We start from the raw sequence: 19,391 nt of genomic DNA, 5'->3' as shown, positions 1-19,391 counted from the left end.
AATCCAGTATTGGTGGCTCTAAAAAAAAGAAAAAGAAGAAATAATAAAATAAAATAATGAAGGCAAGAAAAGATAAATAATGAAGGCAGTGAAAAAAAAACCCTGCAAAATGTAGGAACAATGGAATTTGTCCAGCTCTATCCTCTAGGAGCTACAAATAAAACAGAATTGTAGATAAGCAATTGAAAAGATATTTAAAGGACAGGAAAGTCTTTAATTGAACTAATGAACTTCCAAAGCATCTGACATTCTGAGAGAACCTGGATTTTTATTTCCAAAGACAAACCACACAAGCTGTAACTTGCAGATAAAAATTTATATGGAATTTCAAATTGCATGAAGTTTAAAACTTCATGAAGTTTCACATTAAGGAGCGGAGGCTTCTCTCTCTTGTCTCATAGAAACAAATCCTGAAAATACTCATCAAATTCTTCTTCCCTATTTAAAAAAAAAGCATACATATCAAGATCAATAATTAGGATAAAAAAATTACTACATGATACATTATATGAGATTAATAAAAATAAAATACTTTAAGTCAACATATTGGCTGATTCTGCTATATATCAATATATTCCCATGATTCAGCCATCAAATAATTCTTAGTTTCTAGAATAATCATAACTATACCCAGATTGATTAAAATAAAAATATTTCATATGTTGGTACCTCTCTCTAAATGTATTACCTAAAATTTTGCTTTGAAATACTTGTGAAATGTCATTGCTTCTCTTTACTTTGTGGGCTTACTTTGTAACTTCTCTGTTCATTCTCATTTTAAATTATAGTCTGCTCAAGAAGTGAATAAAAAAGAAACTATTTTTAAGGAAAAATGTAAGCCTAAGTTATATTGGGGAATAACTAAGGGGAATTGGGTAAATCTCCTTAGGCTGTAGTTTTTTTACTACACTGAGCATAGTAAATATATTATGCATTTGTAACAGTAAATATTATTATTTTACTTTTTAAAAGACCAGTGTGATCGCAGTATAGCAGTGTAGAAGTGTACTTCCCATGCAAGGGACTCCCTTGCATAGGTTTATGATAATCACAGTATGATGGAATAGGCTTCTCTGGAAGCTTAGGAAACAGCCATCCTCTGAAGAAATCCAGGCAAGGACAGTTCATCTGTTAAAGTGAACTGATGAAAGATTTATTTACCAGGAGGAAACTGGATGTGTTGGCTGCTTATGACAATGGCTGGGAATAAGCTCTAATCTTACCAGGCTAGGCAGTCCTTGGCATTAAATAGAACACATAGATCACCATGATGTTGTATTTTCCCATTAATAAAGCTGTGGTTATAGCTTCCTAAACTGATTGAAAAGGTACGTATTATCTATTGATATCAGCACTTACTGTGATTTTTCATCTGTCTCTGGTAGTGGACCCTTCCAAAGTTCAGATTCTGAAGCACTTTCTTCCTCATCAGAGTTTCCTGTTCATTTAAAAGAGATGATTTTTAAAAATCTATTATACTTAAAACACATTCTGAATTATTCACCAATACAATTAACTTTTTATTTAACTCAGCTTCAACTTTTATGGCTCTCTAGAAAGTTATTCACTCTCACAGGTGCAATAAATTCTTTTAAAACATATATAAATAAGCCAAGGGATACCAAAGAGTCTCAGCAAAAAGGCCAAGGATTTTAAGTCTCATCGAAACTTCTCTAAGTTACACTGAGTTAAAGTAGCAATTCCAATATTAACTCTTATAAGTGAATTATCTCTTGCAATATAGTTGTCTCTGATCTAGTTTCTTCTTTTTCTTGGTTACACAGAAGACATGCAAGTTAAGATTTACATTTGTAGAGAACATGTTTACATTAGGATTAGCACATTAAGAACTGAGCTAGTACGTAAGACCAGCTAGTTAAATTATTTTAAAAGAAATTGTCAGACATTTTAAAAAACCAATGCTGATTACAAAATTAGAAGAAGCCTGTTTCGGTGAAGAAACTGGCATTCTCACACATTGCTGGGAGTGAAAATTCTGTAAACCTTTTTCTGGAGAAAAATCTGGCAATATAGGTCAGTTTAAAACACATACCCTTCGACCAGCAATGCTGCTTTTAGGAATTTGATTACTTACATACATAAATAAGCACCTCTGATACATATGTACAAAGACGCACACCGTATAACAACAACAAAAGAACAACCTAATTCCCCACCAATTAGGGATTAAGGACTGGTTAAATAAATACTATACAGCTGTTTAAAAACATTAGCATACCTGTATGTACTGCAATAGAAAAATGTCCATTCTATATCAAATTTTTAAAAAGTTACAAAAAGTATGCATAGTATAATAGATATGTTAAAAACATATGCACATTATATACATACATGTAATTTTATATATGTATTGTAAGTTTGCAAAAGCCAACCAAATTTAACAGTGATTATATTACCTGTGGGCCTGGAATACTTTTACTTTCTATTTTAAACATTTTCAAATTGTTTGTATTTTAAACAATGAGCATGAATTACCTTCAGAATCAGTAAAAACAATAAAGACACTTTATTAAAGATGACAAAATAGACATGTTTCAAATAAATCACCTGTATTAGTCAACTAAAAATTTAAAAATACTGCAAAATTATCAGACAATAACATTATAATCCACAAAGTAGTTACATTAGCAAACAATTCCTCTCCAATAATGATTATTAGTCTAAAAAAGAAATGGCACAAATGTGGCCTGTCAATACAGAATGTCCTTTAGTTAAACACAACATAAAAATAAAACAGCATTGATTTGTTACGGTGGTTCTAGCCTTTTACCTATTGGACTCTGATCCCTGAATCAACATGTGTGTCTGAACTTTGCTCCTAACTGAATCTATTCTGATACCAATTCTAGCAAAAATGGCAAAAGCAGGGGAGGGCATTTTGTATTCTAATGATCTACATACAAATGATAACATTTTAATCTTGAAAACAAGATTCCTGGCTCAATGACAGCCATCACTGGAATGGCCTGTGTCCCAAATTGATAATGTGAGGGAAAAAAAGAATTAAAATCTTCTCTTATTTTTATGAAAACTCACTAATATGAGATAAAGAAAGCAGAGAAAAACTAATTAGGCCTAGAAAGGTTATTACTATTGTATTACTCTGCTAATGTTAATGATGCCAGAGAACAAAACCTACAAGGCCTTTAGAAGTGGACAGCTGTTATCTTGTTCCCTTCCAAGAGTACTTCCCACATGCCAGCTTTCTTACACCAGTTTTCTGATACCAGTCAATTTTACTAAAAAATCAAGTCAGTTTAGAGTAACATTATAAAATAACTGTCTTAAAAAATACCCACTAAAAAAGTGGCCAGATATCCCTAGAGAATCAAGTCCACAAGACTGGACTAAATAACCTTTAAGGTCCCTTATAACCCTATGAATCTATAGTATCCTGGTTCCCTGAGGGCTGGCAGTCACTACAAATCATTGCTATCATAACTGTTACAACCTGCCAGGGGCGGGAGGGGTGTTACTAAGGAAATAACAATTGGAAGAACAGGCAACACGAAAGAATGCATCACTGTCCAATCTATTCAGTAATTATTGGTAAGTAGGGATCAGAATTTAAGTCACTGACTTTCCGAGTTGAAAGGGGATCCTGGAGGTCATTTAATCCAACACTTATCCAATGAATGAACCTTCACTGCAACACCTCCAATAACAAGTGCCAATCCAATCCATGCTGGAACACTCACTACTCCAGAGGCAGCCCATTTCTCCATTCCTTTTGTCAGACAGTTCTAAGGGGCAGGTTTTTCCTTAAATTAAGGCAAAAATCTGTCTTTGGGCAGTTCTGCCAACCCAGAGTCATAAAAAATAAGTCTCCTACATAGTAGCAGCCTTGCAAATATCCATAGAGTAATTTCCATGTCTACTTCCTCACCTCTTCCCTCCCATCCCTTCACTCTTCTCCCAGGTAAACATCTGCAGTTCCTCCAACATTCTTCCTACAACATAATTTCAAGTTTTCTCAATACCTCAGTTTTTTTCTTCTTGACCTGCTTCAAGTTTTCAATGTTCGCTTTAGAGTGTGGTGCCTAAAATTGTATACAATTTTTCCTACATGTTTTGAATAATGAAAGTAGGTCTATCATCTTGGTTTTTGTGGATATTATATGGTAACTAATAACTTGCACTACTGAAGAAATGGCAAGTGTCATGGTAACAAATGGACAGGTCAGATTTTTATAGACTTAACTTTTGATTTCATCAATTATAGAGAACAAATACAGGATTTATATGTCTGTATTTTTCTTTTCTCCGATAATAATGATAGCTACAGGTCATCAAGGACTTACTTTGCGTCAGGCACATACTTTACATGTATGTTTTTTCATTTGATTCTGATAATAATCCAACAAAGTAGGTCTCTTTATACCCATTTTACAGACAGAAGTGAAACATAGATCAAATCATTTAATGTGGATCTGTACAATGCATATGCCAAAACTGAGGTATAAAGAATAGACATACAGTTGATTTCACTGATGAACAGTTATTGACTGATGATACAGGTAAAGGGCATAGACTTTGGAATTATAAACTTATGTTTAATCCCAGCTTTGCCATTAACTATTTGACCTTGGGCACTTTACTTCAATTCTCTGGTTCTTGGGCGATCTCATGTGCAAGGTGACTACAGATAACAATACTTGAAATTTGTTAAGAGGGCAGCAAATCATCAAGTTGTGTACTTTAAATATATACATTTTTAAAAATTGAGTTTCTTCATTCATTTAAAGACATTCTCTAGGTCTTGATTTTTCTCATCTACAAAATGAGGATATTATATGCACATTATTAAGATTAAATGAGGTAACATATCTAAAGCACTTGTTAATGTGCCAACAGAAATTGAGTTTTTCTCCATGGATTTGGTTTTAATAATCCAGATGTCAAATGGGCTAAGAAGGTAACTGAGTATTGTCCAAATGGAAATAAAATAAAGAGCAAAATGTGAGGTCTGAAATTGCCAAGACCATGTAATACAGATGACTGACCACCTGAGAGGATATCTGGGGTTGGCATACCATAACAATGTATATGTTTCATGCTTGCTATGGTAAATAGCTTTCTGGCTGCTAAATAGCAGGTCAGCTTGAATTGGATAGTTTGTTTTTTTCAAGACCAAATTAGCTAGAGGTTTCTCAGATTGGATATAGTCTTCACAGTATTCACCCTGCTTCTACTAGTAAAAATTTGACTTAGCTGAGGAGAGGTAAAAGAGCATTAAGGGCTATTTCTAGGAGGCAGGGAAGGATTCAGAGGTCAGGGGTGAAAGACAGTGGGAAGGAGAAGGCAGGCAGAAGAAATAAAAGAATAATATAAATCAGTGATTCAAGAATTTGCCCCAAAAGATTTTTTAAGGATAAAAAATTAGAACTGAAAAAGGGGAATTTTTTCTATATTGCATAAGCATTCACACCTCTCATTGTTGGAAATGGATGAAAACTAAAATACACTTTCCCACTTTAGGCTGTGTACACCTTTGTTGAAGTATGTATCTATGATTTCATCCTGAGATAACATTGGTCCACTGGTCTTATACTTGAATGTATTTTCGAAACTGTCACTGCATTTTACCTAATTTAGGAAAGGACCTCCTGATAAATTAGAATTTACGTGGAGAGAAAGAAAGTGTTAGTGCTTTAAGACACTTCAAATATGTTGAAAACAAAGTTGGTACAAGCAAAATAATCATAAGGAATATACTATATTCCTAAGCTAGAGGAATACCTCCATCAACATCTCCCTCTCTGCTAAATTTTTAAACAACAAATATCTTAAAATTTCTATTTTTCTCAGTGCAAAATTTCTGATCATTGAATATTTAAAATTTCTTGTTAAGAATTATACTAAATGCAAATAATGTTTATATTTGAGTTTTGAAATTTAGAATAATCATCAAACTTTTTTCCCTGAGTTTGCCACAATAAATATTATTTTAAAGTCATAAAAAATTTTTTTCTTAATTCTTAGGTTTATAAATAACCAAGTGACCAGGCATGGTGGCTCACACCTGTAATCCCAGCACTTTGGGAGGCCGAGGCAGGCGGATCACAAGGTCAGGAGTTTGAGACCAGCCTGGCCAACATGGTGAAACCCCATCTCTATTAAATATACAAAAATTAGCTGGGCATGGTGATGGGTGCCTGCAGTCCCAGCGACTTGGGAGGCTGAGGCAGGAGAATCACTTCAACCTGGGAAGCGGAGGCTGCAGTTAGCCGAGATCGCACCACTGCACTCCAGCCTGGGTGAAAGAGCATGACTCCAACTCCAAAAATGTAAAATAAAATAACCAAGTAAGCCTAGAAATCTCAAGTTTCTAAATTTCTATGAGATAAGTCCAGAGAGTATAAAATGAATTAGATATGCTATTGAACTACACCTTATTATTAGGCCTTGAGCCTACTACAAGTCTTTAAAAAATTCAACATTATATTACTGTTTAGATTCAAAGTTACTGTTTGTTATGACACAAATGGATGTACCCTTTTATAAACCCATAGAAGACTCTTCTCTCAAAACTGCCAGCAAAAAGCTGAACACCCTAGGAGTTCTCGTTATCTTATGGGTATAATTAATCTTTCTACTGCTGGTTTCACTCTTAGGTTTGGTTGTTAGGAAGAACACTGACAAATCTGTGATCTATCTCTCCAATTATGCAGGACTTTTTGGAATACATTTGTGTGTATAAATTTCACCTGTAGCTTTACATTGCTATTCTACCTTATTTTTCCATTATTCTGACTTTTTTAACCTTAAAAAAACTTATTGTGTATGTTTTTATAAGTCATTTCGAATACTTTATGGAATATTGCAGGGAAAAAATAATAAAATTTGCAGCAAATACTCAACGAAATCCAATCTGTTTTGATCCAAACTAGTGAAAACCATAGGCCTAATTTAAATCCATTTCAACCTCATCCCTTTATCTTTCTTCCTTCACATTTTATAACATGAAATTGAAAGATATATCCATTGTATTTACTGGAAAAATTTTTAACGCTCTCTATACTTAAAATAAGAAACTTCTTATTGCCCTTAATTGAGGAATAAATCCTATACACTTTTGGCCTTTTTTCTACAGTTTTTCTCATGTACAAAAATAATTAACAAAAACAAAAGATAATTCACATCAGAGCGAGATACAATTCATGGGAAATCTAAATTGCAAATACCTCAAATGCATACTTTTATTAAATAAATACTTGTTACTTACTAAGTAGAGAATCTTCAGATTTCTTTGAAGATGAATGTCCTGAAAAGGAAACATCATAGATAATAATTATTAACTATCATCTTGTAGTAGTACAGTCATTGTAGCTATAACCAGAATTCTTAGCAATATTCTGGTTTGCTTATAGTCTTACAGATAAGCACTTCACTGTTTTCTAATCTTTCATGTTCCTTAGTCTTATCTCCCTCATTAAAATGTTATGTTCTTTTAGGCAGGGATCATATCTTATGTGCTCATATGGTCTGTAATAGCCAGCACAAAACTTAAAAAATAATGAATACCTGCAAAAAAAATCTCATATTGCTAAAAACCTCACAGATTAGCTGCAATATAAGCAATAATTTATTATCTATAGAGATGTTCAACATTTGAAAGCAGTTTACAAATAAATACTTGCTTTTTACAGTATCTTTTCTAAAGTCATATGCAGATGAGCATTAGTTCTCAGAAACTGATAAGAACACATACAATTATATCATAGAACAAAAATTCTCAGCTCTACAACGGTCATCCAGTGACAGAAACAGAGAGAGAAAGGCACTGAAGATCTGTCAGTGTAACTAAAAAAAAAATCACCACAATACAGAGCTTCCTGCAATAAGACCTCAGGGAAAATATTTCTGAAGGATGATAAAGTAAAAAAGGACAGGTGACAGATGGACAGTAACAATTCCTCCAATGTTCCTGGATAGGAGGCATCGTAACCCAAAGTTTTTGGCCCCTTTAGACCAGATGAAGAGTATAAGAACTACAGGGTAAGGAAACAGGAAATGTATTCTTTCCTGTCATCCCTCTAATGAGGAACATGATATCTGCTTCGCAATATCCAAAGGTCTATAGGTAAAAAAGACGTTAGGCTTAATTTGGAGGCCCAAGAACATAATTAGAACCAAAGGGAGGAAGCTGCAGATTTTGGCTGAATGTTAAGAGAAACATGCTAGCAATTACAACTACCTGAAAATGCAAAGCATTATTTTTGATAGTAGTGGGTTCCTTTTCCCTGGAAATGTTGAACCAATGCAGAACAATCACATGATATACAGCAGCGCCTCTCTCAAACTTTAGTGCATATGATTCGCTCTGGGAACTTGTTAGTAGATCTGGAAGGGTCTGAGATTGTGAGTTGCTAACAAGTTCCTAAATGCTGCCCAGAGGACCTTATTTTGAAAAGCAAAACTAAAGAATATCCTTTCAGTCGTGATTCCAGGGCTGATCTCTGAAGTTACTTTCAACCTTGAGAAAATGTGGTTGAATTCACTGATTCACTGGCCTACATTTACTGAATGCCTACTATGGGAGCAAGCACTATTAGGAATTAGAGATAATGAAGTAAACATGACACACAGTCCCTTCCCTTACAGAAAATAAACAGTTTATTCCAAGGATACTATGTATTTCTAAAGGAGAAGTGACAGGTATTATTGGAATGTGTAAGAGGAACATAATCTTATTTGGAGAAGTGAGGAGAAGGGTGTCAGGAAGGGCCTTTCCAAGGAATTGAGCTAAGCAGAAACCTGAAGGACGTAGCTTTTGGGAAAGGGGTGATGGTGAGACGGATAAGATTCTGAACATTTTGCCAAGACAGTCTACCTAAATATCTTGTTCTCCTCATACCTGCCAAAGCAGACCGGTCCTTAAAGTCAGCTATTGATCTTTCTTACTTTTTCTCTCTATCCATTCATTCAGCTATCTAGTTCATCCATCTCTTACTTACTTAACATTTTCTAAGACGGTAACCTAAAGCAATGGGAGTTGATGGGATTACACTGGGAGTACAGAGAGAAACTAGAGAAATCTAGGTAAGACCCCCAAGGAACTCTAACAGCTAAATGTAAGACTGAGAAGGAACTTCTTCAGTTAAAAGCAGCTAAAGAGGTCGGGTGTGATGACTCATGCTGGTAATCCCAGCACTTTGGGGGGCCAAGGTGAGAGAATTGCTTGAGGCCAGGAGTTTGAGACCAGTCTGGGAAACAGCAAGACCCTGTCTCTGCAAAAAAAAAAAAAAAAAAAAAAAATATTAGCTGAGTATGGTAGTGCAGGCTTGTAGTCCCAATTAGTTACCTGGGAGGCTGAGAAAGGAGGATCACATGGGCCTCCGAGGTTAAGCCTGCTGCAGTGAGCCAAGATTATGCCACTGTATTCCAGCACTCCAGCCTGGGGCCTGGGTGACAGAACAAGACCCTGTCTTACAAAAAAAAAAAAAAGCATCAGCTAAGGAGAGGCCAGAAAGATATAAATAAAATAAAAGGAAGTTGTTTTGAGGCATGTCAACAGTCCAAACGCAGCTGAGATGTTAAGCGTTTATTAATTACTCTTCAAGTCTGGTCCAAATTAAGGTGGTCTGGCAAGAAAGAATCAAATGAACAATAAAGCTAATTCTAGATGATCCCAGATAAGATATTAAAGAGTCCCACATGGTTTTCCTAAAGGTTTGCTAAAATTTTGTTATTTTCTGTTATGTACCATAGAAGTTGGGGGTAAAAAAGCTATATTTCTAGAGACTTTGCTTTCAAAGGCACTCTAAATAGAGAATGCATAAGAAAGAGATGTCTCAATTCCACCTTGCTTTGGTCTTCTATCCCTGAAGAATCTTCAAAGTCTTTTACTCATTATTATTTATGCTGAACATGAGCAAGTGGGGTGCTAGGGATATAGCAATGAACAAAGCAGGCAGAATCTCTGCCTCTCTTTGGCTTTTACATCATCATATGTGTAATAATGTAAAGTGTCAGGAGCCATGACAGCATTACAAATGAGAGTCCTAATTTAGATTCAAGGTGGGGGATGAAATCAGGAAAGGATCCTTGGAAATGACATTTAAGAGCTTAGACCTGAAGGATGAGCTTGGATAGAACTGAGAGTTTCAGGAAGAGAAGACACAGCATCCATTAACCCCTAAAACTGAAAGAGGCTTGATATTTTCCAGAAACTGAAAGGCTACATGGGGGGAGTGTGAACGTGAGGTACGGAGTGGTGAGAAACAAGTCTTGTATAGTATACAAGTTCTGGATCGCAGATAACCTTTTAGCTTTGTCCAGGATTTTGGTTATCAGCCTAAAAACAATAAGAAATCATTGATTTATGGAGCATGGATTAAGAGGAGGGAAGGTGGGATGGCAAGACAGAGGCAGAACCCATAAGGAGAATATAACAGTAGCCTATAAGAGAAAATATAGTGGTTTGTAGTAGGGTGGAGAGAACTTGAGAAATATATACTCTAGGGGTAAAATTCACAGGACTTGGTGACAAATTAAACATAAATAATAAGGGGAAAGAAAGTATCAAGGATAATCCCCAGATTTCTGATATTAGTTTTTAGGTCAACATAGGTGTTATCTACTGATGGAGCACTAAAGGAAAAACGTCTATAAGGAAGATCATGTGCATATGTAAGCATAATATGAAGGGTCCAACCCCAGCCCTGAACCTGAGTATTCATCTACCTGATCTACTTTGATTGTACTGAGTAACATTTTATAAAGTAGAGACTAGTTCTTTCATTTGGAATACGCAATGATTAACATGGTATCACAGTTGTGATAAGAATGAACATATAATACAATGAAGACAACAAATTTCTTAAGTGACACATTAAATATTTTACTAGCATTTAAGGATAAATAAGTTTTTAAAACTCAAAACATATTTTTAACATTTATTGGTTAAAATTTACCTTAGTGTGGAAAATAATTAAGATAGAGACAAAAAGGCATTCTGCTACAAATGCCATCTCTCAATAAGCAATAAAATAACAATATCTTCCTCTCACCATCTATCAATTTTACGAAGTCTAAAGGTTGGTGACACCATATACTTGACGCTATGGGAGTAGACAGTATCACAAGGGCACGTAGATTTAAACTCTGCTACATAATGAATATATCACCATGTGCAAGAAGAAGTAAATGCTTCTAAGAATGCAACATAGCTAATGATCTTCATAGCTGGAGCAAGAGAGCCCTCTCCTGTCCAAATATTATATTAACATTTGCTTGAATCTAATTCAATTACCTATCTAGATTAGTCTGATTCACTATAAATTACAGCCGATTTGACTCTATTATGGGCTAAAAAAGCAACTAGAAGTAACCTTCATAATAGCTAATATGTGCCAAGTACTATGCAAACTGCTTGATGAACTATCTCATTTCAACTTCTGAACAATTCTAAAAGGAATCAAGACCATTTTACACATGAAGAAATTGAGTCTTAGAGAGCTTAAGGACTGCTAAGGAAAAAGCAGGCAGTTCTAAGTATATGTGCACAGCACCATGGGAGGCTCTGAGAACGCAGATATTTGACAATCCTTCTCATTTCTAGAAACTCATAAACTAGTGAAAAAAATCACACAGGGCATTACAAATAAAATCAGTGTTATAATTTTATATTGATTTATAGATTATAGACTGTTTAAAGGCACTGATCAAAGTGCCCTTCACACTCTTATTTGAGTTTCCACAATAAGCTTGACCAGTATGAAGGCCAGGTATTCACCTCACTCCTATACACCTAAGAAAAATAAAGCAGTTCAGTGACTTATCCAAAGTAACAAGTCTGTAGGTGACAAAGCCAGGAATTAGAAAACTGTTGGCAATATTATACTATCTGCCAAAAATGAACTAAAATTAATCCTTAATTAAGAGGAGTTCTTAAAACTCCTGTAAGTCACTTTAAGTTCATATCTAAATTCTCAGCCAGTTTCCTCTCAATTACCATAAAATGAAGTTCTAAATGCATTCACCAATTAGATGAATGAAATACGGCAGATTATATTTCATGCTCACAAATGTGAGTAGATGCCTTATCTTAATTTCCTTTTACCTTTATCGTTTTTCTTGGAGGCCTCTTCTGCAGAAGATAATCTGGATTTTTTATGTGATGACTCTTCATAATCTTTTTTAGTTTTATCTTTTCTTTTTTTTGACTTGATTTCTTTTCTCCTTTATGTTAAACAATATAAAATTAAAGTTAACTTTTCCAACTGACCTTTTCAAAAATAAAAACCATCATATGAACAAAAAACCAAAATCAGTTAAAATACTTATTTTTTAAATGTGATTTATATAATAAGGAACGTTAAGTGAGACTGTAAATATTTTAGGCTTGTATATTAATTAAAATCATTCTGTAAGACAATGAAGTCTTAACACTGACACAAATAATTATTTGCTGTATGTTCTGTATACGACCATAGTAAATACAAATTATAATTGTATTTGTTTCCTTCTTTCTATATTCTATCACTTAGCCATTTAAAACAAAATTACAAAAACAAACTTCATTTCCCTTCACATAATCCATATGCACCTACATGTTAAAAAAGCACAAATAAGATGAAACTGCTGAACAGCTCTAAGTCACCAGTAAATAGAAATTTCTTCTCTTAAGGATAAAGGAATATAGTAAAAGCATAATGGAATGAAAATGGAAAGGGCTTATTGTTAATTCATATATCAACATCAGGCCACTTATAATTTATACTCTTATTGTTGCAGCTTTATCTCTTCTAGGGCAGGTTTACAAGGTTGGCAAGCAATTAATTTTAATAGGTTAAGAAAAGAAATACTAAATAGGAAAAGGTGATAACACTGAAATTGGGACTGGCAAGGAGAATAGAGACAAAGGAAAAGATTACTTTCAAAAAACTTGTTTAGTAGATTTTCCAAGTTAAAGTACATATACCAAATGCTATAATAGTATTTAATGCAGTAACCACTTTTGCCTATTTTGTAAGAATCATTTCCATTTCGAAATAAAGCTCAAAAGTCAAGGTCAAAACAAATCTCTGCTTTCTTTCAGTATCACTGATGGGAAGGGGAAATAAAAGTTTAGGCTATTCCAGTAACCCAAAAAAGTTTCGGCTAGGTGTGGAGGCTTATGCCTATCATCCCAGCACTTTGGGCGGCTGAGGCAGGAGGACTGCTTGAGTCCAGGAGTTTGAGACCAGCCTGGGCAACACAGGGAAACACCATCTCTGCAAAAACTTAAAAAAAAAAATTATCCAGGTGTGGTGATATATGCCTGTAGTCTCAGCTATTCTGGAGGCTGAGGTGGAAGGATCACTTGAGCACAGGAGGCTGAGGCTGCAATGAGCCATGATCACACCACTGTATTTCAGCCTAGGCAACAGAGTGAGACCTTGTCTCAAAAAAATAAAGAATAATGAGGCCAGGCGCGGTGGCTCAAGCCTGTAATCCCAGCACTTTGGGAGGCCGAGGTGGGTGGATCACGAGGTCAGGAGATCGAGACCACGGTGAAACCCCATCTCTACTAAAAATACAAAAAATTAGCTGGGCACGGTGGCGGGCACCTGTAGTCCCAGCTACTCGGGAGGCTGAGGCAGGAGAATGGCGTGAACCCGGGAGGCGGAGCTTGCAGTGAGCCGAGATTGCACCACTGCACTCCAGCCTGGGCGACAGAGCGAGACTCTGTCTCAAAAAAAAAAAAATAATAATAATAAAAATCCTGCTAATTTTAAGAATTAAAAATATTATTTTTTATTTTTAACAGCTAAAATACTACATACGCACATTTATAACAAAGCTGTTTTTTTTTTTTTTTTTTTTTTGAGACGGAGTCTCGCTCTGTCGCCCGGGGTTGGAGCGCAGTGGCGCGATCTCGATCTCGGCTCACTGCAAGCTCCGCCTCCCAGGTTCATGCCATTCTCCTGCCTCAGCCTCTCCGAGTAGCTGGGACTACAGGCGTCCACCACCACGCCCGGCTAATTTTTTGTATTTTTAGTAGAGACGGGGTTTCACCGTGGTCTCGAACTCCTGACCTCGTGATCTGCCCGCCTCGGCCTCCCAAAGTGCTGGGATTACAAGCGTGAGCCACCGCACATGGCAAAGCTGTTATTTTTTGACAACCCATGTGATTGTTTGAAAAAAAAGAAAGCTATTTTAAAATTAATATGCTTATGTATACATTTTATAAAGTTGCAAAAGCTGAACTTTTGACTGTTATCCAGGGCATAAAACCTAACCATCACAAAGGCAAGTTGTGAAGAATCAGTGTGAACATCTTTAATGCCAGGTACTGTGGCAAGCACTTTACATACACTTTCATTTATTCCCCACAATAGCCTGAGTAGCCTCATTTTTACAGGTGATAAAATTAAGCCTTACAGAGGTTAAGCAGTTTGCCCAAGAAGAAGCCCAGTAAGCAGAGAAGCTGAGATTAAAAACTGAGGTCTGATTTCAAACCCCGTAAACTGCAGGACACTGGTATTCCCACACATTCATTGTGGCAGATACATTAAAGCTCATTCAGTAAAAGCCTGATTTTAACTTTTTTTTTTTTTTTTTGAGACAGAATTTTGCTCTGTTGCTAGGCTGGAATGCAGTGGCTCAATCTTGGCTCACTGCAACCTCTGCCTCCCAGGTTCAAGCAATTCTCCTGCCTCAGCCTCCCCGGTAGCTGGGACTACAGGCACCTGCCACCACGCCCAGTTAATTTCTGTATTTTCAGTAGAGACGGGGTTTTACCATGTTGGCCAGGCTGGTCTCGAACTTCTGACCTCAAGTGATCCACCCAACCTGGTCTCCCCAAGTGCTAGGATTACAGGCATGAGTCACCACGCCTGTCCTTGATTTTAACATTTAAAATGAGTATAGAGGTGTCTAATCCTTTGTAAGAATGGCAAACTCCAGCTAAAACACTGTCTAAATGAGACACAAGTACTGCTTTATGAAGTCTGCTTTACAACATAATTTCTAATATTAAAGCGTCAGAACATTGGCTCCAAACTAAAAATTCTAACATCCATCTACCACCCCATATAGGCCTTTACATTTAAAACTGCTTGGCAAGAATAGGGCATGGTGGACTTCTAAACCCCTCGTTTATGTAGCCATACGACAATGCCAGATTTTCTACACGATCAACCAATTCAACCATCAACCACCTAAGTCTACATTTAGATACTTGTGCAGGTAAATGACCATATCCTGGATTACTAAACATTAAGAATGGCATTTTAAAAGACATTACCTGTGATGGAAATTTAATTTAATGGAACATTCTTGGCATAACCCTAAAAAGAAAAGACACCACTGAATGGCAGATTTTGAATAACCACACTGCTAATCTACTTTTAATATCATAAATTCGCACTTTCTTTATATTCCATTACTATAAGAGGGGAAACAAACAATCTAAAGCAAACAATCTGACCTTCATCACCTCAAAAATGCAAATATATACACACATACATATAATAAAAATATTAGATTGCTTGAGGAATTGAAAATATTCTAACACTATTTTAGAAAAATGTGTTGTCAATTTGTTCCAAAAACAAACTGTGTTCCACAGGCACATTAACATGTGTCTCACATCAAAGATATCTAATAATAATGTGGGTACAGTCATTTCCTCTGAAGTGCTCTAAGAACTTTCAAATGCAAAGGAGCTTTTCAAATAGTTCCATAATTGTGGTCTTTTTTTTTTTTTTTTTTTTTTTTTTTTTGCCTTAATCTCAGTTCACACTGGCTGACTTTTCCTCTTGAGCACTTCCAGAAGGAACTCAGAAATCAGTCTGTATTGATGTGCATAAGTAGCATGTGGGGACATTCTTGACTTTTATTAGGTATAAGCAGAAAACTCTGAAGGCACATTTACTTAGGACCCAGAGAAGGCTAAAGGCAATAATATGATGAGGGAGAGGAAGAGCTGACACATGAAGACTAACTTAAAAAATAAATAAAAGAATGACAGACTCTAAAAGATGCATCCTAAGGGAAACTGCTGTATTCTGGAGTATTAATTCCCTATGGTTTTAAGACTAAGATCAAGAACAATTATGCCTTCCTAAAGTTTTTCTTTATTAACACTGTGAAACAGAGTGAACTTATTTCTTATCTGTGCTACAACGATATCACTGAGTAATCAGCTACTGTGAGATTACTGATACTGTGCCTCTTAGCTATGTAATGTGGTGGCATTCTCAGGTTAATGGGGACAGAGCCCCACTCTACAAATTACCAGTTTATATTTGACATTAGAATTATTTTTACTGAAACACCACTGTAATGCTAAAAATGTAAAAAATTGAGGCTCAAAAGTTCTTTGAGACTTTGGGAAGCTCCAAGAAAAAAGAGCACTTCCAGAAAGATATGTTAAAAATTGTATTTGAATTTTAAAGTCTATATATTTTTAAATTAAAGACAAACTTGGAAGAATCAATCATATACCCCCTAAAATCAACTTACTTAATTTAACAAGTGCATTTCTCTTCTCACCATGCTCAATATAACCAAAATTAACTTCCCAACTCTTCAAGCCTTCTTTTTTATCACAATATTTATTTCCACAGAAAAACTGACCTGCAGAAAGGAAAGGAGTATTAGCTATGGTAGTTGGTGACAATATTTATCTATATGATCTAGTATTACCCCTAAAATGTACTTCTAAAATATGCAAATTAGCCATAGTCAGCCTTTAAAAACTGAACAGAGTAATATGTTCAACCAACTTGTATACAAGTATCAAATCAAAGTACTGTTACCAAAAAAATCAGTCACAGAATTCTTGCTTGATACACTGTATTTAGATAGACATTTTAGCGACTCCCTATTAGGGAATCTTACACTTTGGGAAGACAGTATTAAAGAATGGACATATTTCTCAGAAAGTTGGTTTAAGAAAAAAAACAAAAAACAAAAAAAACAACATACTCACAAATACCCCAAAGGAAAAAAAACGCACTTTCCAAAGTACACGCACTTATAGCTGGGTGAAACCTTTCAATATTTAATGGTAATAATAGTTAATAGTTTTAAGTATTAGCATAATGACATTTATTTTAAATACTAGCATAGATGGCCTTGAAAACACATTTAAAAATTCTAGCACTTTGAGGTGAAGCATAATACGTAGTCAAACCTGATACTCTAAATTTTAGAATAACTTGACACTATTATTAACATCACACACATTACCATGTCCACAATATATTAAAACCTCCAAAAAAAGACTAACTGATAACCTGAGAGAAAAAAAGAGAAATGACTCAACAGTAATTTACTTGGGCAAAAAGACAAGATCAAACTTTTATTAATTTATATCACAATAATTTGCACTAACAGCAGCAAATCTGTAACCAGCAAATCTTTTTCATAAAAATTAAGAAATCATCAAAATGAATTTAGAAAATTATATCCTAAAAAGACTTATTTCTAAATCAGCCTTTTTTTTTTTTTTTTTTTTTTTTTCGAGACAGAGTCTCGCTCTGTCGCCCAGGCTGGAGTGCCTTTTAAACTCATTCCAAATGAATATTTTATTAAATCTATATGCTTAGGAGGTAAGGCTTTGTTGTTAAAACAGCAACAAAATTGTAACTTTATAAAAGAAATCACATAAATCACATTAGTAGCTTCCTTTCCCTTTCCTAACTAGTCCTTTATTCAGTTCTGTGAATTTAGAGACTAACCATCAATTTTTTTAAAAGGTAGCATTATAAACTCACCTGAAAATCTCATCCAATAAAAGTACAACATCTTAAAATTGTGATAGACATTTCAGGATTTCTCATTATTTTAGATAAAAACATAAACTAAAATATAACCCTAGGAAAAGTTAAAATAGCCTTAAATGTATTCTTTTTCCTTAATGTTGTTTTATGGCATATGCAATTTCAAACCTAACATACCCAATTTATGGAAGATATATATAAGCCACAATGATAGCAAAAATATTTAATCATTTAAAAATGTAATCTTTCCATTTAAAAGATTTTTTAAAGTAAGTTTAAAATTATTTCCTTAGTGCTACTATATAGTTTTCAGTACTTTAACACTTAAAATGCAATTACTCAGTAAGGAGCTAATTTTATAGCAAGAGACAGTATGGAGATACACAATTTCCAGGAAAAATTTTACGAATAGATTTACAATAATGCATAGAAAAAGCATTTACTGATTGCGTACCAAATGTCTGGTCTTTGGCTATTAGACTAAGTATTTGGGCTCAATATAAGGGACTTCCAAAAATGAGTATTAGCCTGCCCCCAAATTCTATTGGGTTTAAAGTGGTATTTAACTTCTACTTTCAAAATGTGGATTTGGCTGAAAAACAGTAATACCAATTCATTATTCCAAAAATTAATAAAGGAAAAAAATAAAGCTTTCTTTTTTGTTGAAAGTTGTCTTGCTATGAAATCTTTAATTTGTAAAATATTTTCTACATACTTAGAAATATGTATAACATTCAACTGAATGTTCTAAAGGCAAAAGTATAAGGGTAATAATCATTAAAGCATTATATTCTGACCTTTGCTAATAATGTATCATGAATACATCTTCTCTAATTTTACTTTTATAGATAATAATTTCTTGTATGTTAGGAATGATCTTAATGACTCCAATTCAGTAACTTAACAAAATAAGTTTATTATATTAAAAAGTAAAAATTTTAAAGAATTACCTTTTCCCGAAATTACTTCTTTTTCTACTCGCCACCTAAATCCAAACTGATAATAAAAAAATTACATTTATGCCAATGTAAATTTAAATTAAATTTAAATTATACAGAAATCTAAACATGGAGCCAACAATGACATTCACCAACCTAAAAAATAAATGTAATTCCCATCATGAGAGATTTTTCTCTTCTTATAGGATTTAAAGAAAATATATTGAACAATTACCAATTTATCTGATAAGAACAATCTACTTTAAGACAGCTTAAAAGTTATGGCCGGGCGCGGTGGCTCACGCCTGTAATCCCAGCACTTTGGGAGGCCGAGGTGGGTGGATCACAAGGTCAGGAGATCGAGACCATCCTGGCTAACATGGTGAAACCCCATCTCTACTAAAAATACAAAAAATTAGCCGGGCGAGGTGGCAGGCGCCTGTAGTCCCAGCTACGCGGGAGGCTGAGGCAGGAGAATGGCGTGAACCCCGGGGGCCGGAGCCTGCAGTGAGCCGAGATTGCGCCACTGCGCTCCAGCCTGGGTGAAAGAGCGAGACTCTGTCTCAAAAAAAAAAAAAAAGTTATAGGTGCCAGGCCACAAGATACCTAAGTTAACAAATAATATATCTTGTTCTGTAAGACTGACAAGAAAAAAAGAGGTTATGGTAGAGTAAAGAGGTAGCATATTCTAGTACAAAAAAGTACAGCCTTTGGAGTC

At 34.9% G+C, this 19,391-nt stretch overlaps 1 protein-coding gene across 1 annotated transcript in view; it reads right to left on the bottom strand.

Annotated features, from left to right (window-relative positions):
* Window positions 1-246: 246 nt before the first annotated feature.
* Window positions 247-19,391, bottom strand: part of LOC100597372 (protein FRA10AC1) — a 33,686-nt gene continuing 14,541 nt past the window's right edge. The window contains exons 8-14 of the mRNA XM_003255236.4: window positions 18,686-18,731; window positions 16,474-16,587; window positions 15,254-15,296; window positions 12,086-12,204; window positions 7,247-7,285; window positions 1,360-1,438; window positions 247-438 (exon numbers count right to left, since the gene is read on the bottom strand). Of these exons, the coding sequence (XP_003255284.1) occupies window positions 396-438; window positions 1,360-1,438; window positions 7,247-7,285; window positions 12,086-12,204; window positions 15,254-15,296; window positions 16,474-16,587; window positions 18,686-18,731 (483 nt within the window). The 3' untranslated portion in view covers window positions 247-395. The remainder of the gene's footprint in view (window positions 439-1,359; window positions 1,439-7,246; window positions 7,286-12,085; window positions 12,205-15,253; window positions 15,297-16,473; window positions 16,588-18,685; window positions 18,732-19,391) is intronic.

This window comes from Nomascus leucogenys, chromosome 3 (genome assembly GCF_006542625.1).
Source record: "Nomascus leucogenys isolate Asia chromosome 3, Asia_NLE_v1, whole genome shotgun sequence".
Taxonomy (NCBI): Eukaryota; Metazoa; Chordata; class Mammalia; order Primates; family Hylobatidae; genus Nomascus; species Nomascus leucogenys.
The sequence above is the reverse complement of the archived record's forward strand: the minus strand, read 5'-3'. Positions and strand labels throughout refer to the sequence as shown.